The 26453-nt window shown below is 35.5% G+C and overlaps 1 protein-coding gene across 4 annotated transcripts in view; it reads right to left on the bottom strand.

Moving 5' to 3' along the window:
- ITGA4 (integrin subunit alpha 4) overlaps positions 1-26453 on the bottom strand; it is a 109439-nt gene that overhangs the window by 81553 nt on the left and 1433 nt on the right. For all 4 annotated transcript variants that reach the window (XM_081052041.1, XM_081052040.1, XM_081052042.1 and 1 more), the window contains exons 3-6: positions 4489-4595; positions 4260-4389; positions 2558-2625; positions 1079-1208 (exon numbers count right to left, since the gene is read on the bottom strand). In XM_081052041.1, the coding sequence (XP_080908167.1) occupies positions 1079-1208; positions 2558-2625; positions 4260-4389; positions 4489-4595 (435 nt within the window). The remainder of the gene's footprint in view (positions 1-1078; positions 1209-2557; positions 2626-4259; positions 4390-4488; positions 4596-26453) is intronic.

The following is a 26453-nucleotide window of genomic DNA, read 5'->3' as shown; positions in this document are numbered from 1 at the left end:
GTGTAGTATCAGGACATGATGGCTTCTAGGATTACAACGGAAATGTTTTAGAGTACATAAAATATGACATTTGAAATCTTAAGTACAAAAACTTCCTAAATTTCCACTTTTTTTGCCCTGAAATCTTCCTATTGTGATACTATTTTATGATGACAGAAAAGGGAAAAATATTTTTACTTCATTATGTGAAAAAGGAATAATACCAAGTTACACTTTTATAACTCTTCAAGATTTCCTTCAACCCTAAACAAGTAGATACTGAAATGTATATGAATTTCCTGTTTGAAAGGAATTCCTTCTGTTTGAACAGGGAAAAATAATACTGCTTTTTCTTATTGTAATTATTTGAATATAGGCTGCTCATATATGAAGCACATACAGTTTAAGCAAATCTGTACTTTCTAAGAGACTACAGGAGAAGCATTCCCTTTACTATAATGGGAATTAATGCCAGAAAAATTTTGTGTTTCTGTAGAAATACAGACTATAAATTATTGCTAACTTATTCAATTACTGCTAACTTATTAAATAAGAATAAGAATAAGAAGATAAAAATAGTCAAGTTCTGGGAAATATTCTAAGAACTTATGAGGAAAGGTCAATGAGCTGTTTTTAGACCCATGAGCTTCATAATGTCACCTATTGTCTAGAATGCTGTCGAGAGTCACATTGATTTTAAGTTGGTCCTTTCAGAAACTATACTTACTTACTCTCTCATATATATTTAAATGAGCTAATTCACGTAGATACTTGCAGAAGTTCTGAGGACATGGTAAGCTCTCAGTAGATGCTACCTTTATAATAATCAATTGACTGCATAAAGATACAAGCTTACAAGAGTTTTCCTGCCAAGCTTAAACTAAACCAGGAGTTCTAGTCTAACAATTACATATTGATGAGTGGAGTTACATATGTAAAATAGTAAGTTAACTAAAGTCTCATAGATTATATTTTAGAGACAAACTGTCTTTTTAATTGCCACTAGCTATTTTGATCTTTTGAAAATACAATTTCCCTTATTTGTAATTACTAGTTTCTGTCAGAAAGATTATAATTTGAGTGTCAATTTTTTTAGTACCTAAGTAACTTCCAAATTCCACTCGATTGTCGTTGTCTAAAAAAGCCTTGTATTTATTTCTAGTTATATTGTAGACAAAAAGAGACCCTTTCCAATAATCTGATCCTGGGGCTCCCATCACAATTAAATCCTGTAAGAAAAAAAAAAAAGTTTATCATAATTTAAAAGTTTAATCTCACCACCTAAAATCTCTTCCAGATATACAGTGTAAGTAAATAATGACATTTTTATAATAAATTTCTTGAAATCTGAGCATTTTATAAATTTAAAAATGCATCAGGAAAAAAAAAAAAAGCCTGAGAAGCTAGATAATGGGATTTTCACTTAAAAGTAGAATTTCAGAGAAGAAACACTGGAACTTTCACTTCACAGTTACAGGTGGACTTAGAAATCAAAGGTAGAATCATTGAACTCTAGAGTAAGCTTTCGAGAGAAAAGCAATGTGGTTTCTATTAAAGTAAATCATATCTGGGTAATTCATTACTACAAATTACAGAGATAGCCATGTGCTGCCAGAGAGTGAAAGTGAACTAAATTTATTTCCATTTGCAAAAAGCCATTAAATAGTTTCCTTAACAATGTTAGCTTAGAAAAAAATAAGTCCAATAGAATTTGGGAACTATTTGATGGTAAATACGAATTTTGGAAAAGAAACAGAGGGAAGGTTGGAATGAGCAGACACTTCTCTGGTAAAATATGACAACTTTTAGCAATTAAACCTATTAAACATATTTCTAAATTTCCTAAACAATCCTGAACTTAAAAACAAAAGTCAAGTTAAATCTTGAACTTAAAAAAAAGTCAATTTAAATATAAAGAAAGCTGAAAGCATTTTTTTTTTTTTTTACATAGTAGGTAATGTTTATGGAATGGTTAGCCCATGGCTTGATATAGGCTGTCTACGTAGATTCAGAAAACATTTATAAATTTATCATGGGTTTTTCAAGAGAAATTGGGAGATTTGGGAGTTGAGTGCAACCATGATATGTCACTGGAAGTAGAATGACTAGAGTGGTAGAAAGAGACTAATGGAGTTTGGGAATATATTTGATTTAAGAAGATATTAAATTTGTAAATCTCTCAATTCTCATAATTCTAATGAAAAGAGTGGACTCATATGCTTCCTTGCCCCTTCAGCTCATTAGTGAAAATAACATACTTGGATATTTTCAATACCTAAATTAACAAAGCAAATAACTATAGTTACTTCTAATTTACATTAAGTTCTTAATGAAAGTAAATTCTTTAGTATAGACTTTTATTTGGATTTATGTGGCATAGCCATATAAATATTAATATTTTCTCAAATATATATGAAATATTGAGTGGTGAAAATTAAGGTGTAATGCTGTACTCTCAAATTTAAGAGACATAGTCAGACGTTACACAATTTTTACTGTAAAGTATAATATCAGTGTCTTTAGAAGAATTAAAGTTCTATATGTAAACATTTATTTCAGCTATCTTTTGGACTATTACCTCTGTGTAAAAACTAGATATTCCAGCTTGACATGATGCAAAATTTTCTCCAAATTTCTTGACATAATCTAAAATAAAGAAACAATTCAAAATTTCATTTAAAAATAAAGACAAAATCTGCATAATTTTTTAATCTTATACTTACAAATATATAGCTTTTAAGGTCTATATGTTCCATTACCTTATTTTTAAAATAATAGCAACTGTGATAAAATTGAAAACCACAAATCTCTTCCATATTAACCTTCAAAAAATCCCTATGAATTAGCAATAAAGATATCTACTCTTGCCTCTTTTTCATGGGGAAAATACGCAGCGCACACTCAAAAAATTGTCAAGTGAGTATCTAAGACAGAAGTAGGATTTGTAGCTTCTAGTCCAGGTTTCCTTTTAAAATAGACTTCCTACATTTTTCCCAGCTGAAAATAACAGACAGAGTCAAGATCTGCATGGATACTGAGGGTCTCTTATTACAAACCCCACATGAATGGATGCTTTGGGACTTACTATGATGACAAAGCTTTGCTTCTCCTGAAGAATTGACATAAGTAAACCTCTATAAAAATAAGAATTAGGACCACATTTTGCTTTGGCTTTGCTAACTAGAAAAGTTAAATGAATTGCTAAGTAATTTATAATTAATAGGTTTATGTCATCTTCAGTCGTTCGTAGAATGTGTCTAGGTATATCTGAGCAAAAAATAAAAACTGAAGATGTTTAAAAGTAAACCATAAACCATTAGGAAAAAGAGGATAATAAACATACAGAAACCTGAGTTTTACCGCAATTAAGAATTTAAAATTCACTTTTTACCTTCTTGGCATCCAAAGGTGAATCAGTAATATATATGATAAAAGCTTCTCCATGACATCAAATGCCAGGGAGAAAAGACACCCGTATCAGCAGAATCAGTAACTCAATTTGCATAAGTGGTCAAAATTTCGTTAGGTAACAGAAATTTTCTTTCGATACTAGAGTAATCATTTTGGTTAGAAAAATTAGAAACTGAAGTGCATATATACTTAATTCTGAGTTTTCTAAAGACACATGTTTAGAATTATACTTCTTTGTAGATGTCATGTTTAATGCTCTGCTGACATTCACCCCTAACTTTGTTCACCTCAGTTATTTATGTCCTACCTCTGCATGTGCCAAATCCTACCTGTGGCCTAGAATTTTTGTGGGAAAAACTTTCAAACTTAAAATATCAAACCCTTGTTTCAAGGAAAATATTTGAATTTGAAAAAAAAAGAAGGACATAGTGGAAAATATTTGCTTATATTATACTTGAGTCTTTCTCAGTATTCTTTGAAGCTAAAGGTAGAGCAAGAAACCTAACCAGCTTTCTTCTTTCTGATTGGACTTTCAATCTAATTTCATAATTTTAAGTGTACTATATTTGTTGAGCATTAGACTCACTTATACTGAATTGAAAATATATTTAATGCAAAAGTGGGTAATTATCAACTAGTTTATAGATTTAAATTAAACTGTAGAATTTCTATTCCTTCAATCACAAAGTATATTTAATAACGAATACTACTGCAATTGTGTAAAAGGATTATTTGAGTAGTTAAACAGAACACAACTATTTCAAAGATCTCCCCCCTCTGCACATCCAAAATTGAAAATAATTTGCAAAAAATTTAAAAGGTATTCGTTTGTTTCTCTTGATCCAGCTAATATCAAAATCATGCCTTACCTTGGTAACACGGAGCTATTCTTTTACTCAGTTCTGTTCGTAAATCAGAGGGCACTCCATAACAAACACCCATGGGAAGCATATTTTCATTCTTTTTATAAAATACATTTTTCCATCTATGCCCACAAGTCTGAATAAAACAAAAAAATAGTAGACCAAATAATGTACAAGTCATAACCAGAATAACTGATTTCATGATGTGATCAGTGGACCAATTTCAAAAACCTACCAGGATGGATCCATTTTCTCCTGGCTGTCTAGAAAGCGTGACTCCCAACCACTGATTGTCTCTGTCTTCCAAACAAGTCTTTCCACAAGGTTCTCCACGAGGGCTACCTACAACATTTGAAATTAATGTTATCATCAGTTATCTTGAAAATCATGCTATTCTACAACAGCAGAGAAAATAAACACATCATGCTTCTCCCCAATGTTTTCTTTCTTCAACCATATGTGGAGTTCCTTCATCCCCTGCTTCTCTAACATCTTGTGTTCATTGCACAATGTAGGGGTAACTGTGAGTTACTCTGTGCCAACACAACTGTTCTCTCACAAGGTGAATTTTATTTGTAGAAAAGACTGGTAACATCGTGAAGAGATGGCCTTAATATAGTAGATAGCTAACGAACATGACGAGGATGGGAGAAATCCAGTATAAGCCAACACAGGCTGTGCCAATACAACAGCAGTACGTGATGCTTGGCAAAGAATTTGCACCTTTGTTTTCACCATTTATCTAGCATCATAGGCAACGTTACCAGAGCTCTTTTTAAGACATTTCTTGTATTACGACATTAAGAATAAGAGACAACACTATAGTTCTCAGCATTTAAACAACAGTTTATTGAAGCTGGAAGGTGATATTGAGCTGGAAGGAGCATGTGGAAAGTGACCACGTATTCTAATAATGCCTATGGTTTACATTTATGGATTGTGACTATTCTCCACAAAGAATAAAAGACTTGAAAAACTAGATTATTTCAGTAGTACATAAACTTCAGTAAGCACTTTGGCAAATCCATGAATAGCCAGGTAGTCAAACATAAATAAAATATTATTCATGCACAATACAGTACTTCTAAGCTGTACGAGAAAAAGTGACCTTCCCAGTGATAAGTTTTTCTTTTGTTAGAGTGACTTCTTTGCTTTATAGCCGGGATGCTGTATTAAAGTGATTTCAATTAAGTCATTTGGGGAGAGAATAAGAGACAGTATCTTAAGAATCCTTTTGCTGTCTTTATTTTCATCCACTTCAATTGCCACGTGACAGTTCTATTCCACATGAGTTTAATTCCAAAAACAGGTAAACACATTCGAATCAATTTGATTGGATAACTATGTCAAACTTGGATTTCTTTACTGAATATTGACACTGGTCACTGATATCCAAGTTGTCATACATTTTTGGGTACCATTCTCTAAATCATTAGGTATTTTGTCTCCTAATACTTTGACCTCTAGATAAAGCTTCCTGGGAAAACTCAGAATACCGACATAGATAAGGCTAATATTTTGAAATAGAAATTATTTCCATAAAATCTCCTGGGTAGGAGAGATTTTGTTTTAAGGAGTATAGGAAGATGTTTGTGTATATACTTGCTTGTTATCCAAAATGTTGTTCAGGACAACAACAAAACACCTCAACACAGCTGAATGGAGGAAAGCTTCCTAGCGCCTTCTCTGAAGATTCTGATTCAGTAGCTCCAAGTAGACCCTGCATACCCCAGGTGATTCACATGGTCTGGAACATTGTTACAATAGAATGTAGATAATGTTTATCTGGCTAGGTTTCTTGTAGGGAAGGGAAGATGACTAGATGAAAGAATGCTGGGGTTGATTAGCAATGTCTACTTAGAACGGAAGGGGTATCTTGCTGAAGCCCAAACCTTGATAAAAGAGGGTCTCGGTGGAAACATAAGGTCTCTATGTTAAAACTAATAAAGAGAAAAAGGAAGGAGAGAGGGAGAGGGAAAAACAATTGTATTGTGTTGTGTTGGGTAGTGAAGGTCTAACATAAAGTTGTTATTTGGCTGTATAATGCCAACATAATTGAAGGAAAGTGAAAGAGTGACAAATTTTAATTTTTATTGTGATGTAATTATCAGTTTTGTCTTTTCACTAAAATTGCCGGTTACTTTTTTGTTCTAATGTCAAAAATAGATGATAAATGGTAGATTCTGTTTATCTGAAGTTGAAGTTCCTATTATTTACCACTTCAATGAAATATCTTCTGTGAAAATACCAAAGTTTTCTAAATTTATAGTCTCTCAGACAACTCAGCAGGCAGAAAATTAAAGATAGGAGAGGAAGGTCACAAATAACACATATTGCTATTAAAATGTGGTATATTTAATAGGGTCATCTGGGGGCAGTTTTGAACAAATACTGACAACTGGTTCCCACTCCCAGATGTGCAGATTTGATTCATCTGGATTGAGATCAGAAGTTTTTGAAAAGCTCCCCAGGTAGTTGTAGTGTGCAGTTGGGCTTGTTGAGCAACTGCTCTACAATGTAAATGGTTATGTCTTTTCCTGTATCACATTATATTGGAAAATAAACTACTTCCTTTTAAAAATAATAATAATGATAATATTTTTTTTGTCCTCTCTGGTTTCAGCTAGATGTTGAAATAGGATATCAAATGCTAAGCAAATTTTCTTCATGTGAAAATATAGTATTTCTATTTTGGTCTGAAATGCTGACTATTAAAACGGTCATGGGAAAGCTAATTTTCATGAATTTCCCTGACAGAGCATCATAAATAAACTCAGATTATCTTTATATTTTACCCAAATGTCATACTGAAATGATTTATAATCTGGTTTTCAACTCAGCTCATAATTACTAATCTAAACTCTCAGTAAATCAAATTAGCTTCATAATTGAAAAAGTACTTTACATGGTTTAACATAAAAGAGGTCAGCAGAAATTAACATGTGATAATTTTGCATGCTTTTGTACAACTAGAATGACTAATTCTTAGTGCAGTTGAATGCATTTTCCCAGTAGACATTAAAAACACAAAGCCATATAAAAACTATACCTGTCTTTCAAAAAATTAAGCCCATATTTCTCTCTCTCTTTTATTTAATTATTTTTTGTTTTTGTTTTTTACTTGGGAAAGAAAATATAAAGATGTGTGTTTACCTCTTCAGTTTTGTATTTCCATCTACTAATTTTGTATTAGTACACAAACACGTATGGGTATGTAATTGTGAATAGGCAGTAATTTCAATAAGGAAACATAAAGGATATTGTACAAAACCAACTAGATATATTTTTTTACCACCTCTTTTTTTTTGGTGACACCAGTTTTAGTGTCATTGCTTTAAAAGCCAAAACATGAAAGACTATGGAAGACCAGATATTCAATCTTGAATGTCACCTTTGTGAGGGCAGATTGTGACATTCCCACAGCACAAAACAGGGCCTTCCATGCACAATGCAGGAAGGAAATACGTATTTGCTGAAGGAGGGAATTCTAAACATTATACCACAAAAATCCTTTACTAGATTTACTAATTCTTTCCTGTAAAAATTTCACCAAACTCTCAGAAATCCAAGCTTTGGAGAGATCTTCTTCCTTCAGTACTCTTCTTCCCTACTTCTCTTCTAAAATATTATCCCCTTAAATTTTAAGATAGTAACAGATGGTCTGAAGGGAAACAGTGTTTGTAGGTCTTTACAAAGTGTTATATGTGAGTAGGACTATTTAAGACTCAGAATCAGATGGGGTCCACAGGAGGTGCTTATCTCAGAGCTTATGAATAAATGAGATATGTGTGAAGCGCTTGGGCCAGACTGTGTAAGACTGCCTGGCACCTAATAGGTGTTCATTAAATGGTAAATGCTCCTGCTCCCCAGCATACCGACATTATGTTCATTTGGACTCACCAGCAGAGGAAGCTCACAGTGCTGAGAGATTTGATCAGCAGCCTTCAGCTCTTTAAGCCAAGTGGCCCCTTCTGCCAGTTTTTCTTGTTATACCCTAATTACTATTAAATCCATTATGTTTATTATATTAAGCTATGTACTTTTCTCACGCATCTAATGAAACGTGATGATGATGTTTCTATAAGACAACAGTAATATCTGTGAATTCCATATTAGTAATAATAGTAATTTTGAATAATAAAAATAAAATATCCATGTTGTTCAGATGATATGGGACATGAGAGTACTAAACTTCCAAGACCATTGCCTCCAGCTTGTCTAGAGGCAAACAAGAGTCAAACTATCAAAATAAACATAAAGATTAGAAACCATTCTCAAAGTTCCACCCCCCCCACCCCCGGAAAAACAAGTACATAGGTGTCATATTCTCAGAGTTCCTAGTCAAAATCTGATAATGGCTAATAATCATACTTATTTAATGTGAGAAACAACTAATATAATCATGAGCCTGAAAAAGCCAGCTATTTCAATCCTCTATTTCATTTCATATATATTTTTACTTTATAATTTTATGTATTTTACTGTACTGTATTCAGAAAAAGAGTTCAACACTGAGATTAACGTCCACAGGGAATAGTGCCAAGTTTTAGTGTTTTAATTTTATAAATCTGGGTTGAGTCATCACAGGGCCTCAGAACTCGAGAAAACCAGGTCGCTTTTGATTTTAGGTTCAGGTCCCTCCGGGACCTTAGACCCAAACATTTTGAAATTCCTTCAGAAAAGCTACACAAACCTTTTTTCTAACTAACGCAGAAAAATATACTGCAACTGATATATTTGGTGAGCATAATTTAAAGAGGGAACGTTGTCTTACAATAATCACTAATATTTATTATATGCTTTCTATGTACCCAACACACTTTAAATACATGTAAACATATATATTAACTCATTTACTTTTCATTACATCCCTAGGAGTAGGTATTATTATCACGCCAGTTTTACAGATGGAGAAGCTGAAACAAAGGGAGATGTAAGTATTTTGCCCTAAGTCACACCCCTAGTAAGTGGAGGAAGAAAGGATTCAAATCCACACTGTCAACCACCAATCTATACTACCTTACGATGTGATATTAATACTTTCCCTGTTAAGCAAAAAATAACTCAAATATTGACATTATTAATCCTATACTAATTTTATTTCTAAAATAAACCTACTAAGATAATATTAATTTCCAACATTAGAAAATAAGAAAAGTCTCTACTTCCATGGTTTTCAGTTAATTTCTTGGACTTAAGCATTTATTTGAAAAACTATCCCTAATATATGAATACCATTTTGAGTGGCTTTGATATAAGAGCAATACAAAAATGTAAAGAGAAAAAACTCCAGGGAAACCTGCACTTGCTTAATGCTAGGTGGCCAATATTGAAGTTCTGAGCTTTGCTTTGGAATTCCCAGGGTAGGACAGAGGAGATCAGGAAGACAGCAAGGTAGCAAGGTTTAAAGATACGTGAGAGAAGTAAAAGTCAGTCAGGGAGTATATGGCATTGCCCTGTACGAATGGAGGGTCAGAGATGAAGAGTTACAAGTATCAGAGGACAACTTTCCCTCCAAAGTTTAAAGGATGAGATAAGATGTTACAGAGACAATGATTTGCAAACAAAATGATATTCTAATGAATACTAGAGAAGTTTCACACACACACACACACACACACACACACACACACACACACACAAAAAGTATGGTGTTAGAGTGAGGTTGACCTAGAAAGATTTCACAAGCAGAGGCTACACACAGAAAGAGCCTTCTACACAGGGTGTAATTTCAAAAGGACATGTCTAATCCACTTTACACAATATTTCCCATAAAAGAGATCTGGTAACTATTCTACATGCTTACTCTTTCTGAACATATTCATTGAGAATTATAGTGTTTCATGTAATTTATATGAAAATGATTTCCTTTTTTTTTTTTATTATTAGGGGTAAATTGAGCATGAGAACCAATACACTGTATCACTGAGCCCAGTCCTGTCCCTTGTAAGTCCACTTCTATGTTTTAATTTGATATTTCCAAGTACTTCAAAAATAAAATCCCCTGTTTTTAGAGATGATCAGTTCTCAGCTCCCGATCTCAGGAGTGGGTATTGTTGTTTAGATTGCCTGGTGCGAGTAGGCAGAGACTTTGGAACCCAAGACTGGCCAGCACCTCGGAATGATGCAGAAGTGTGCAGCACAGGATCTCATCCAAATCTGAGAAATGTATCCATCCATTTCACATTTATTGTGCTTTTATTATGTGCTCTTCAAAACTGGTGAGAACTGGCTCACCTGTTCAGGTGTCCTCTGTTCTAAGAAACCTCTCATCATCCAATGTCTTCTCCCTTGCTTGTGTCTCTATCATCACACTTATTACATTTTCTCATAATTAATTATTTGTTCACCTATCTCTCCTGTCATCTTGACTGAGTTCTTTGAGAGCTTCAGCTATGTTTTATTCAACTTTCTATTCCCAGCATGAGTAACTGATAAAATTAATTTAATTAATGAAGGAAGAACCCAGTTAAGAGTTGTTGACACTTGCTACCAATGTTTTCTCACTTTTCTCCTCAACCCTCTGCAGTCTGGTTTCACCACTAAACTGGTCTTACCAACGTTACTGATGAACTGATTTTCTCTAAATTCAAGGGAACCTCCTAAGTTTTCACCTGGCTTGAACTCTTGGCAACTTTTGATACCACCAACCACTCACTCTTCTCAAAACTTCTCATCCTTAGACTTCCATTGTGCCACGTTGACCTAATTTCTGTGCTACCCCTATGGCTTTTTCTTCTCAGTCATTTTTTCAGGCTCCTCTTTTCTTCTCCAATGGTTCTCAACCATGGATGAATATTGGTATCATTGGGGAACTTTGGAGAATCCTGATGCCCAACTAAGGATTCTGCACTCAATTTCCAAGTGTGTTTGGGGGGATTTTCCACACCATCACAATTCTCCAACACCAGCTGGACATCCTACAATTCTGACGCTATCTAACAGGAGACAGCATCAGATCACACAGGTTAAGGGCTCAGTCCTACAAGACTGCCCCCACCCCCAGGACCAACACACACGCGCACACACACACACACACTTCAGGTGCCAATCACAAATCCAGGTTGTCACCTGTGCTTCTGACCAACTGGCTATCGGAGGTTCCAATTATCCTCTCCTTGGGTTTGGTTAATTTGCTAGAGTGGGTCAGAAAACTCAGAGAAGCATTTTCCTTACTAGATTACCATTTTATTATGAAAAGATATAACTCAAGAACAACCACATTATAGAGGTGCACAGGGCAAGGTATGAGGAAAGGGTACAGAGTCCCTATGCCCTGAGCCACTCTTCCCAAATGTCCATGTGTTCACCAACCTGGAAGCTCTCCAAACACTGTCCTTTTGGGTTTTTATGGAGGCTTCTTTACATAAGCATGATTGATTAAAGCATTGGCTATTGGCAACTGATTCAACCTCCAGCCCCTCTCCCCATCCAGGAAGTCAGGGGGATGGGACTGAAAGTTCCCACCCTCTTATCACACGATTGGCTCCTTTGGCAACCAGCCCCCATCCTTAATTGGGGTCCAAAAGTCACCTCATTAACATAACAAAAGACATCTTTGTTTTTCATCACCCAGGAAATTCCAAGGGTTTTAGCCCTGTGCTAGAAAAAACAACAAAGACCATTCACATAATTCTTATTATAAATCATAATATCACACCTACCTAGACCCATCCCCAGAAATTTTATTAATTTAAGACGAACACTGGTATTTGTAAAGCTCTGCAAGAGAATCTAAATTACAGCCAGAGTTGAATAGCACTATTCTTGCCATTTCTCAAATTGTAGGCATCCTCTGGCATCTCTCCTGGGCCCTAATCTATTTAGCCTAGAGATTTCCCAGATTAAATTCATTAACCTCCAGGACTTTTATTGTCCATTACCTTCAATTCTGAATTGCCACTACAGACTTATCCTGCCCACGTGACCCAGACATCTAACTGATCTCTAGATATTACTTCTATATCTCATAGGACACAGCACCATCATCCATCCAACAGTCCAAGTCAGAACCTTCATTAAAGTCTTTGAAAACGTCTTCTCTTTCATCCTTCTCATTTAATAATTGCCAAGTCTTGTTGATTCTGTCTTCTAAACAATTGTACTATGGATGAAAAAAGGGGCTACGTACTAAACCTGACAAGCTCAGGGGAGGACAGCATGGCAGGCCCTACAAACTCAGAGACCAAAAGAAACCACAATAGAATGGTCTGAACATAGAAGTTCCTAACTGAAAGCAAGTCATGGTGGGTTGTCATATCCTAGGTCTATATCTTCCTTGACAAGAGTCAATCTATACCTTAAATGAGCCTGTCTACTGTCTTTTTGCATCTAAGATAACATACCTTTGAAACGTCAGAATAATCACGTTTCCCAAACCCCTCAAGGCACAACCTCCACACCAGAGCACTAGACTACAGAACCCCTCATTATTATTTTGTTACCCAGATACTATCTCTATGTGTTCTGAATGTTATTAACTATTCTGTACCCAGCAATGTAAAATAAAAATAAAAAAATATGTGTCTCTCTGTTTTTTATGCAATCCCAGAGATTTCCCTGCTGTGCTTTCTCCAGCCCCTTTAACCTACCACCAATAGAGTTCGTGTAACCCTCCTTACCTCTCCTCTTTTGATTCTAATGTATAAAATAAGCTGCAAAACTGGCATTCTCCAGAGCATTTTCTCAATTTGTTGAGATTCTGCATCCTGGCCATTGTCAGGTAGGCTTAAATAAACTTATAAAAATTCTCTACACGTTTGGACATTTCTTACATTGACATTTCTTTGGCATAGTCAACAGGATTCCAAAAAAGCCCACCCAGGACCATTTTGTGGACCTGGACCCAGTGCTAGTTACCAGCAGGGGCCCATTGTGCCCCACGGGCTCCCAGCTTTGCATCTGGTGAACTTGGGTGAGTTTTTCTTGGAAGTCTGGACTTCCCTGTTTTAAGGTAGTTGGCCATAACTTTATCTGAGATGTTCTTAAAAAAAAAAAAAATCCTCGAGGTGTCACTAAAGGATAAGGATTCAGATAACTAAGGGACAGGAGAATAAAAATGTGTGGCTGGTTTTAATTTTGGCTTTTCAGTTGGAATTTCTTACTGAGAGTCTGAACAAAACCTTTGGCAAGATAAATGAGAGCTTGAACTCATTCAACTGAAAATAAGGGGCATTTACTCCCTCCAGCTCGAATTTTAGATATTCTTAGGTGACTCAGAATCTCTGTGAAGGTGTCTGAGAATACCCTCAAGACAAGCAGGATCCCATAGGGAATTCCAATAGAACTGAAATTAAATAATTGATTGGTCTGGGGACATATACATAAAGGCTGGTTACCTAGCGCTCCAAGTACTCAGAGTTGTACTAGACAGCTAGGGAGAGAAACGGAGACATGTAAGGTTGGAGGGACTTGGGAGGTGACAGCCCCTTGGAGCTCAACCCATGAACTGCACACGTCGACCCACTACACAATATCCCTAGAATTTTTTTTTCATTTCTTCAGACTTTGCAAATCTCAAAAGAGAACTAAAATTAGCATGGGAAATTGTGCCTCCAAAGCCAACAAGGCTCCAGCTCCCACCTCCCATTAATATTCCTGCAGATGTACAAATCACAGGGAGCCTTTAGTCACAAGTACTTACAGAAATGGGAAGATTTGACTAGAAGTGATATCAATTTAAGATAGCCAAAATGGAGCTCTTTTGACAGTTAATTTTTTTGAGTGCACAATAGAAAAAAAAGTCGGCTCTCAAATCAAACTGAATGAATGGGAAGCTTACCTCAACTGGCAAATACAAGCCTTTGAAATGGAACACAAAGAGTCTTTCTTCTCTCCATGAAGTTAATAAGAAAATTTTAGAGACCGTCTCTGAACTAAAGAAGGTTTCCGAAGCTGCTCAATGCCAACTCCCCACTTTTCCCTTTTCTCCAACTGCCCCACTGTATCCCTTACTTCATTGTCCAGACTTAACTCTCTTTTTCTCCTCCTTCTCCTCTTTCCTCCACCTCCTCCACCACAGTCCCGTACCATCCTAGGGGACACTCAGAATAGAAAACCTGACCAGGATACACTAAGAAAGAAAAGGCAAAATAGAAATTCTGGCAGCTTCCTTAGGGGAAATGACCATCTCAGGCAGAGAGGAACCAGTGACTGTATACATTCCTTGTACTAGAACAGAATTAAGAATCTACCTAATGATTTACCCAACCTTCTCCAGGACCCTGATGTTTCACAAAGAAATTTGATTTGACTATTAGAACATATGATCCTGGCTCTTCTGGCCTATTCCAATTAATACACCTACTGGTTTCTGAGAGCAAAGCAACAGAATGGCAAAATAAGGTTTGCTGAGAAACTCCTATAGAGGACTTAAAAAAAAAAAAAAGGCAGACGAGGAAAATACAGGGAATTGGCCCATCAGCTTTACCAAGCCATATCTGAGATATTTTTCCCCAGAAAATAGACTGGACCAAGATCCAGTGATGTAAAGGAGAGACAGATGAACCAGTGCTTGATTTCTTCGAACATTTCAAAAAAACTTTTAAAGAACACTCAGGTCTGTCTCCAGACAGTTTTAAAGACCATCAAAATCATGCCTTACTAAATTCAGAATTTTGGAAGGATTAGATAAAGAGCTTATAACTCTGATTAAACAAACTAAATTAAATTGGCTGACCACATGTACTAATGGCAATTCTGGCTGATCAACTATCTACAACTATTCAAAAGAGAGAAAAAGACAAAGCTGCCAAAATCATGAACTTACAGCTCCAGCAATTAAGCAATCAGGTCAGACCTCCCCGAAGGTCTTTGGGATAAGGGGAGAGAGGATACTGTTTTTGTTGTAAAAAGTCGCGTCACCTTAACCAGAATTGTAGAAAACTGAAATGGGATTTAGGAAAAGAAAAAAAAAATTGATAGACAAACAGTTTCGTGGTTACCAGAGAGTAAGGGGGAGAGAGAGTAGTAGAAGAGGATAAAGGGGGTCAAATATATATGGTGATGGAAGGAGATTTGACTTTGGGTGGTGAGCACACAATGCAATATATAGATGATATATGATAAAATGATACACTTGAAACCTATATAATTTTATTAACCAATATGGCCCCAATAGATTTAATTAAAATTTAAAAAAATAATTACAAACGAAATAATTTTTTTTAAAAAAATTATATTCTGAAAAAAATGAAGAAAAAGAAAGAGAAGCAAGCATAGGGCTACTCCGAGGACTATGAGAGGACATTTCCCCTTCTTACTAATATTTTTAGAAGAAACTGAAATTAATGTAAAAGGGGAAATTACTGAGGCCCTTGTAGATACTAAGGCTACTTTATCTGTTCTTAATCCTACCCAATTAAGCTGCCGTCTCCCTCGGACTAAGCTTCTACACAAATAGCAGGGACATCTAATAAACTGTTTTTAAATAAAAACCTGTTGCCTTCCAGCTAGGGAATGTTATGGGGCAACATATTTTTACTAGTCAATTATGCCCCAATTCACCTGCTAGGGTGAGACTTTGTTGAAACCAATAATGCCCACATATCCTTTTCCCAGAAGGGTAAAATGTATTTAGAATTAAACGAATCATACGAACTGACTGGGAAAATAATGATTTTAAAGGAAACTCTACAAGAGGAAATTAATATTGAGACTGACTGAATGTTTGTTACAGGACATTCCAATGCAACTTTGGGCCTTTTCTACTATAGATATTGGCAAGATTAAGTCAGCCACTCCTATTAAAATAACTATTGACAATATTTTGCCTATACCTAATGCCAGTATCTTTTAAGACCTGATACACTAGCTGAAATTAAGCTCATTATACAAAATTACTTAAAAGTGGGGTTTATAATTGCACGTACAAGCCCCTGTAATTCTCCTATTCTTCCAGTGAAGAAACCCAATGGGAAAGGATGGAAAGGAGGATCTTACAGCTATAAATAAAATAGTTATTTCCAGACATCCTGTGGTTCCAAATCCACATACCGTATTATCGGCTATTCCTGTGGACTGTCAATGTTTTTCAGAATTTATGTAGTGCTTTTCTCAGCATTCATATGTGTGTATATATATATATATATATATATATATATATATATACACACACACACACACAGAGGGTATCAAAAATGTATACGCATTTTAAGAAAGGAAAAGCTGTATTAATTGTAATACTCGATATATAACTATAGCAAAAGATGAATGCAAGTCACATTTGACTTCTGCAATTACAAGAGGTGCTCAAAATGGTTACCATCAGCATCCAGACACTTCTGATTACAGTGAACTACTGCTTTAGCATAGATAATATCTCTTAAAATGTGTATACATTTTTTGGCACCCCAATGTGTAAATATATGCACACTGGGGGTGCCAAAAAATACATACACACACACACACACACACACACACACACGCAACCTAAAGGCTGATTTGAATTATGTTGAATTTCCCAGAAATTCCACTTTAATACAATATGTGGATAATTTACTTTTATGCTTTAGGACATATCAAGACTGTTAAGAGGACACAATTTACCTATTACAAGAGCTAGCTATCTTAAAGGGACATAGAGTCTCAAAAGACAAGTTTTGATTCTGTTTACCCCAAGTAAGATACGTTGGTTATCTAATAGCTAAAGATAAGCTATTAATTAACCTTGAAAGACTCAGCGGAATCCTATCCTTTCCTCTTCTAAAAACAAACAAACAAATAAATAAACAAACAGCTTAGAGGGTTCCTGGGTCTGGCTGCATATTGTCAAAACTGAGTTCCAAAGTTTTCATTAATGGCCCAGATTCCATATATGTCTTATTAAAATCAGATTGACCGGATCCAATTCAATGGAACCCCAAAGGGAAACAAACTAAAGAAGCTCTGGAGGAAGTATTATCTAAAACTCCCACTCTGAGACACATAAAGATCATCATAGATGCAGAGGATATTACATTCAGCAATTAGACTCGGTAGCCAAAGGGTTCCCTCCTGCATGACAGCCATGTGTGCTATAGCCATGTTATGCAAACAAACAGGAGAAATAGTAATGGGCTCTCTTTTATTTACAAGGTATGACAATTAAGTTCTTGAACTCATCCTAGAAAAAGTGCTACGTATCTCATTGCTGAATATCACTACAGTCAACTTCACAATACTCCTCTTGGGAAGCTATGCACCGATGCCAGCACCTAGTCCACCCTTCAAAGCAATGTTGGAACCCTTTTCCTGGAATGGCCATCAGAGCGTTCATTGTATTACCCTTGAGGCCCCGAATGTCATCAAAATGTCTTCCTTTCAATATTTCCTTCATTTCAGGTAAAGAAAGAAGTCATTGGGGGCCAGATCATGTGAGTAGGGAGAGTGTTCCAATACAGTTATTTGTTTACTGGCTAAAAATTCCCTCATAGACAGCGCTGTGTGAGCTGGTGCATTGTCGTAATGCAAGAGCCATGAATTGTTGGCAAAAAGTTCAGGTTGCCTAACTTTTTCATGCAGCCTTTTCAGCACTTCCAAAGAGTAAACTTGGTTAACTGTTTGTCCAATTGGTACAAATTCATAATGAATAATCCCTCTGATATAAAACAAGATTAGCAATATCATTGCAACAAGTTCAGAAATGCAATTGTCAGACCTTGTATTTTCCTCATCCTGTTGAATCTCCACTGAACTCTCATCACACTCAACACTTCTGTCAGTCAGCTTCTTAGGAAGTGCCCTTACTTTCTGCACTTAGTATTACTTTAACTAGAATTAACAGTCTTAATCCAGCAACTTTGCTACTGTTTTTGCAAGTTGAAGACATCCACGATTGTTCCTTCTTGTTCCTAGGAATGATTTACAGGAAACTCTTATTGATAATGCTGACTTAATTTGGCTGACAGATGCATTTTATCTGAAAGATGAACAGAGACGCTACTAAACTGGATATGCAATAACATCCATGGTGGACATAACTGAAGGTTCTTACTTACTTGAATGAAAGAAAATCTGTCCAAAAAGCTGAATTAATTGCTCTAACTCAAGTTTGTCAATTGGCCAAAGATCAGATAGCCAACATTTACAGTGATAGTTGCTATGTCTTTGGTGTAGTTCATGACTTCAGAATGTTGTGGAAGCAGCAAAGTTTCTTAAGTTCCTCAGGGCAGCCCATAAAGAATGGAAAACAGGTTGCAGAATTAGACGTCATATAGCAACCAAAACAATTGGCAATTATCAAAATTCCAGAACATTGTAAAGCCACCAGCATGGAAGCAAAAGGAAATAATTTAGCTGACACTACAGCTAGACAAGCAGTAATAAGCAGCCAAATTATCCAGAACTGAGAATGTTTCTTGCTCCATATTAAATCAATAAAAACTTCTTTTTTACAGTTCTAACATACAGCTACAGAAGAAGAAAAGAGGGTATGACAACAAAAAGGGAGAAACTTTGACACAGACAAATAGATATGGTTTGGATCCAATCAGAGACCAATTTTATCTTATCCAATCGTATCGGGGCTCAATTACCTATACTTCAACATGTACATGAGCTAACACATTGGAGTCCTGAAAAGATGATTTGATGGAGTAAACAATATTACTGGAAACCTTCCATTGCAGTTCATAAAGTGTATAGTAGATGTTCTATCTGTCCAAAATATAACCCTGAAAAATCACCAACAACATTTCCCACTTTCTTTAAGTCCATTTGAGGCATGGTAATTGGATTTTATCCAAATGCCACAATCACAAGGATAGAAATATATGTTAGTTATGATTTGTATGTTCTCTCATTGGGTTGAGGCATTCCCTTGCAGGAGAGCAACAGCTTTAACTAGAAATAAATTACTATTGGAGAAAAAATAATTCCCAATTGGAGGATTCTCTCTGAGTCACATAGTAACTGAGGGATTCATTTCACTAAGCAAATAACACAATTCATTTGTAATATTTGGCCTATTCTACAGCATTTTCATTGTGCTTATCACCCCAGTCTTCTGGATTGGTGGAATGGACAAATGGTACAATTAAAACTCAACTAAGTGAATTTTCAGCTTTTAATTTCCCTTGGCCAACAGCTCTCTCTATAGTGCTTCTCAACCTGAGATCTACTCCTTTTGGTAAACATAGCCTCTCACCTCATTAAATAGTCACTGGTTATTCTATGTATCTGGATGAAGAGACATCTGATCCAACCTAACTAAAAGGAGACATTCTGCATTATTATCAAGGACTTATTAACCAGCTTAAAGAAATTGATAAATTAGTACTGATTCATTTCACAGTGTGTTCCCAGGAGATGAAGACTTCAAAGACTGTGACTTACTACCGGGAGATTTTGTCCATTGGAAAAGACATCAATTAAAGACTCTCTCCAACTCCTCGTTGGAAGGAACTTATCAGGTATGACTAATCTATGTGTAGCCAAACTTAAATGTGTTAACTCAAGGATTCACATTTCTGATTAAAAAAAAAAAAAAAGGTGCCTAAAAGCAAGTGGAAATCTGCCCCTGTCTCTGACACTCGCCTCTGTACACAAAGACCCCTCAAGGATGAGAAGCTGTCAATATCAAAGGTAGGGAGCTTTCTTAAGACATCAAGAAGGCCTGTATACCTACAAATTGATGTTGAACTTAAAAACCATTGGTTTGGTTGTCTTTACTTGTCTATTACTAATAGTAGTTATAATAATAGTTATACTTGTTTGTTGGACTTTTCTCAGACCCTGTTCTTATAGTTAATAATTGCTGAAAGTATGCAAGGTAATACTTTTGTATTATCAGTAATACTCTTTTATGGCATCTCTTTTGAAATGTAGAAGTAATGTTAGTGCAGAAGGAAGGAAAGGGATGCCTGTGTGTTTGAGAGAAAAGACAGTAGTTTTTCATAATAAATTGCTTATTTCTGAATGAGTATAAAAGAGACAAACTAAGAAGGACAAGGGAAGTTGTAGAAAGTTTGTTGAAAAGAAATCTTGAGAAAGGTATTTTATGTATGAATAATGATAGAACCCAATTATGGGAAGGTGCTTATCCCCTAACTCAGGAAAGGCTAGTAACTAGATGGAAGTTGAAGTGGCTACAAAAAAAAAAAAAGAAAGAAAAAAAAAAAAGGTCCTCTATAATGGCTTCTGAGGCACAGGAAATTTAATTATGAAATTCTTAGTGTCCTCCTGGCTTCTGGAAACTTTTTAAATGATTATTATAATTCACCATTGTGGTCTTACAGCCTGGCCCATTAACCTTAAAGTTACAGTTCCCAATTGTACAACTAGTAGGAATCAGATGAATAATAAATAATACTTGAGTGCTTCCACTGGGATGCATATTAAAATAATAATAATAGTAATAACAACAACAACAAGGGAATCCATCTCATTGTCAGATTGTGAAAACTACAGAGGTTTATGGTTGTGCCCACAAACATAAGTAAATGTTATACTAAATGCAAAATAGAGAAAAAGTGATCCAGCAAAACTTGGATCATGATAGTGTGCAGGTTAGAAATGATCTAGAGTATTTTTTTCTTAATGAAGGCCCATAAGATTTGATTATCTCCCATTTACCTAACCTTTCCTTTTGAGAAAAATTCATCCTTGACTTCCATCCAAGGTTAGGTCTTGCCCCATTTTTTTTTTTCCAATGGTCCACCATTTCAGCAAGACAAATGACGACACAAAGATGAGCCTTCCTAGCACCTAGCACCATGGGTCCACATTATCCAACCAAGAGGTTGGTCATTAATATATCTCTTGATTGATTTATGTTCAAAAGGAGGAGGTGTGGACAAAAAAAGGGTCCACAAACTAAACCTGACAAGTTCAGGGGAGGCCAGTGTGACAGGGCCTACAAATGCAGAGATCTAAAGTAACTACACAGGGTGGTCTGAACATAAAAATTCCTCACTAAAAGCAAGTCATGGCAGGTAGTCACATCCTAGGCCTGTAGCTTCCTTGACAAAGGTCTATCTGTACTTTAAGTGAGCCTCTCTACTCACTTTTTGCATCTAAGATAACATACCTTTGAAATGTCAGAATAATCTTCTTTTCCAGACCCCTCAGGGTACAACCTCCTCACCAGAGAGGGAGACCACAGAACCCTTCATGGTTATCTTGTTCTCAACATACCATCTCTGTGCTGTAAAAGTTAATTATTAACTATCCTGTATCTACTAATGTAAAAGAAGTATGTGTCACTTTGTTTTACTTTTTATCTAATCTCAGAGATTTCCCTACTTTGCTTTCTCTGGCCCCCTACCACAAATAGATTTCACGTGACACTCCTTATGCTTCCTTCTTTAATTCTAATTATAAAATAAGGTGCAAAATTGCCATTCTCTGTAGCATTTTCTAAATCCATTGAGATTTTGCTTCCCAGCCACTATTGTCAGTTTGGCTCAAATAAACTCATAAAACTTCTCTACAGGTTTGAACATTTCTTACGTTGACAGTAGAATCTATTTTTCTTCACTCCTACTGCCCTTCTTAGTACAAGCACGAATCATATGTAGCTTGAATTATAACAAAATCTTTGCACAACTGTCTTACTACTTTGAGTCTTGACCTATTTACTCCAAAGCAATCACTACTCAGCAAGAAGTATCTAAAACACAAATCTAATCATACCGTTCCCCAGATTTACTCACTTTAGGACAAATTCATACTCCTAAAGAAAGCTTAGGAGATGGTACCAAAAATAATCCCTGTTTACCTCTCCAACCTACCATCCATGTCACATGTTACAGTCCAACTGTATGCACTTTTCTTTCAGTTCAAAGATGTCATGCTGTCAAAGACCTCAGAGTCTTCATGCACACACTTTGCTCTATCTGGCACCTTTCCCATAACCTCTTCCTCTAAATTCTGATTTTTACTTAGTTCCCCACTTGCATATCAGTTCCTCAGGAGGGTATCATCTTATTCTCCCAACTAGATTAGAGCTTCTCACCATAATTTCCTATAATAACCTAACCTGTGGGCTGTAAACCCCTTGGGGTAAGGACAATGTTTCTTTTGTATGACCATGATCTGGCCTTTCGACATCCCTCAATGAATGACTGAATTGAATAAATGACCCACATGTACAATGGATTACCATATCTCACCCCAGAAGTGTTGCCAAGGGGATATTTTTTAGTCATTACAAATATGACGTGGTGATCAAGTACACGTAAGACAAAAAATAAAATGCATTTAGAAAACCTCATCTTTCAAATTATGTGGAAACTATTCTTTCAGAGATAGACTTTGGGAAATTGCTGGAAATCAGGGAACTTAATTCTCTTCACATGACAGTTTATTAATGAAGCTGTCTGGTCTTGATTTTCTGCATAATTACCACAACAACCTATGTTCAGGGGTGATTTTTCAAAATGATCAGTCTGTCTCAACTCAGCTTCGTAAGTTACAATTTAGAGTATTGAAAATGAAAAAGAAAAGTTATCAAAAACATATTTGAAGTTTCGACAGTGAGAGGTTTGCTTTTAATATTAAGCTAGTAATTCCTACAAATCAGGCAGAAGTCAGAATGAGGTGATCATTAGTTCAATGATGTAATGCTAACTGACTTAACCTCTTTCAAATAGGTCATGTAATATAAACCAAGAGGCTGACTCAGGTAATATAATCTCCAGAAAGAAAGCTGAAGAGGACTAATGCCGACTAACTTGTGATAGACCACCGTACTTTCCAGTAAGAAAAAGAGAGGCACAACCAGGGAGCTTAAAGGTCTAGTAACTGTACATGCTTCGTCTGGAAAAGTGAAAGTCCCATCCATTTATGCATAGACACTGGGAAAGCACTTGTTAAATAGTTAGTGTTATTTTATGCAGGGAAGTTAGTCATGTTTCTCTAGAGCCATGTTGTACAACAGAAACATAATATAAGTCATATATACAAATGTTTCATGTTATAGTGCTCACATTAAAAAAGTAAAAAAAGGTGAAATTAATTTTAACAATGTTTTATTTAACCTAATACAGCCAAAATATTATCATTGAAATATGTAATCAATATTAGTTTTTAAATATTTAATTCAACAGGTAATCAGTATCTAAAATATTAATGAGGAATTGTGGCTTTTTTTTTTTCTGTACTGCCTTTGAAATCCAGTATGGAATTTACATTACAGCACCTCTCACTGCTAACTCTCCACATTTCATGTGCTCAATAGCCAACTGTGGGTACTGGCCATTGTACTGGGCAGTGTAATTGTGTAAGTTCAGACTCTGTTACCCAGATAAGTGTGTGTGTGTGTGAGTGTGTGTGTGCATGCGCACAATGCTATTAACTCCAAAGTAATGAAAGACCTGGAATGTCGTCTGAATAACTAATTAAAGACAATTTTGAAAGCATAATTTTATAATCATTTATATATTTTATGTTTAATTCTTTGATTATTGATAATCTGTAGATAGACTATGATTAACTATAGTAAGGTGGAGTCATTCTTTGTAATGCTTTAATTTAGCAACCATCTGTGATCAAAGTTTCCTTTTACAAAACGTCAGCAAGGATGCAGAGTGTCTGAGTGGAAAAGCAACTGGACATATGGCAATTACTGTGGTCTTCTCAGACTCGGATTCTTCATGAATAAGTCTGGGCTCAGACCCTCCTAATGGGAGACTACCTTCCTTTGATTCATAAAGGGAGGTACCAAGGGAGTGAGAGGAGAAATACTTCTCAAGCAGGCAGGGAGGTAAAGGAAGTCTGTTTGCATGCAGGAAGAAAAGCACCTCTTCTGCAGTCACTTCACTAAAACGGCTATCTTATTTTCAACATATTACAACCTGAACATTCTAGATAAATGGGCATTTGCTGCTCACTTCTGATTATGGCTATATTGACTATACCATAGTATACAACAACATTATCCACAAAGGTGGGGGTGGGGTATTGATCTCCTCTTTTGGGGGCGGGGGAGTTGTCTGTTTGAATCAAACTTTGATCTGAAATTCTGAGACTTAAAGATTAGTCCATGTGGATAGTAATTTGAATTGCACAGGAGCTGGGCACCATTTTAAGAGATCTTTCAACTTCATCTCCCTGATAGCAAGTTAAGCCATTTCAAATGAAAGACAACACCTTACTGACATGGTAATCATAGCTCAGTTTTTAGTTATTATAAGAGTGTTTGGTTGAGCCAACGAGAAAATATTTTTTTACTGTATGTCATTTCAACTGTTACCTTTTAATTTACACATTTAACTTTTTGTTTAATTGTCTCTCAACCTGCTTATAACATACAGATATAGATTTCAGTAGAAAATAGAGATAAAAAGAAATAAAATAATATTTTTAATGTATTTTATATGTCAGGTACTGAGCTAAGCATTTTCCATACATTATAGTCACACAGGTTGACACAAAAGCGATTTTTACAATCTATAGAATTAGAAGATTGCACACACACACACACACACACACACATCCTTAAAACATCCTCATGAAGAACACTACATACTCCACAACCTGAGAATACTTAAATGTCTTTGATTATCAATTTATTGTTTTCAGTGTTTCCTTTCTAGACTTCATTCTCAATCCTGTATTTTACAGCTTCAAATTACTTCTGAGTTTGTTCTGGATAGAGACACAATTTCTTTATAAAAGGGAGAGAAGATATATTGTTTAAAATGTTATATGAAAAATTACTTCAGTCAACTATTATGCAAATATTCAAAGCTATTACTACAGCTATTAGTGCTTCAAGCAGTGATTGAATAAAAATCTTGTCTTCCTTTTTGCCTTTCATCTCAGTAAATACCTTTACTGACCAAAATTTTAAAAGTTAAAACTATCACTTTGGCTTGTCGTTTGTAATTACTTCCTTATTCACCAATCAGCTTGATGACAATCAAATTTTCATGTCGCTTTTATTCATCATCCATCAATAAAATCTTCAAGTAATTCGTATTTATTGTACGTCTACCATGTGTTCATTTCTCTGAGGATATTTCTGTAGACAACCCCTATGCTCCATGTGCCTAAAGAATTTAGGTTTTCCTTCAGTTTTGAGAGGCAATATCATCTTAAATTTTATATAATACTATGACATGAACTTTCCCATTAAAATACAGACATCTAGAAATAGATTCAGTGCCCTTCCAGACAGGAAGTACATGCTAAATACCAGTAGTTATAATGTCATGGATCAGGAAACTATGAAAGGACAACAGAAATGAAATTTTTCCCTTTTGAGACCTTGTCAAGATCCTCTGAGAGATCAAGGTTGCCTGCTCCAATCTCTAATTTTTTACCCCACAACTCTCTTATGCAATGAAAATCATGTTTTGCAGAATTATTTTAACTAGAAAGCTCTGTGAATGTGTTATGCTTTCCTAGTCTGCCTTTTGGGATGGAAGGTGCTTATGAGAGGCTGGGGCTTATTCTACATGCTACAGACAACTACTAGACTTTCATGGCTGCTCTCTGAGTTAAAAATAAAAATCCCATTATATGCACACTCTATTTGAATTCATTCTAAATGAAGCAAACCAGCTTCCCAGTTTGAAAAAAAGCAAAGACTACACACACAAAAAAAAGGTTAAAGATGCAGTAACTGGTATATCTCAAAACTATTGATAGCAAAAAAATATGAAAAGGGTACCAATTATAACTTTTTATTCACCATTTACAGATGACTCATCAGCTCAGCAGACAACATATTGGACTCTTCATTTAATTTTATTTGTATTGAAGATGCATACATAAAAGGTAAGAACTTGAACTTTGAACCCAAACCAATCTGACTTTGAGTTGGGGGTCCCATCTTCCACTCACTAGCTGAATAACTGTTAGAAAAAGGACTTGCAACCTTCTGAGTCACAGATCCCCATGTGTTAAGTAGGATCGATGCCAACCATGACTCAGTGGTGCTTTGAGGGGGGGGGGGAAGCAACATACATAGCAGCGCCTAACAGTGTTTGGAACAAGATAAGTCTGAATTAGTATCAGTTCCCCTTTCTTCCCCTTGTGTCTATGCAAAGCAAATTTGTTTTGACTTTTAGACGTGAACTTTCTCCCTTCCCCTGTCAAGACACATTTTTCAAGTTGTCACAAATCTAAGAAGAGACATTAAGAAATGACTTCAAATATAGGTATCCATTTAACATGAGAGTTTTTGGAAAGAAAAATTAATAATTATGTGTTAAACTTCATTTTAATTATATTGACGATAGAGATGCCAATTTTTCCTGTGTTCTTCTTTTACACTTC

This window comes from Rhinolophus hipposideros (assembly GCF_964194185.1).
Source record: "Rhinolophus hipposideros genome assembly, chromosome: 6".
NCBI lineage: Eukaryota > Metazoa > Chordata > Mammalia > Chiroptera > Rhinolophidae > Rhinolophus > Rhinolophus hipposideros.
This window is presented reverse-complemented; position numbering and strand designations above follow the sequence as displayed.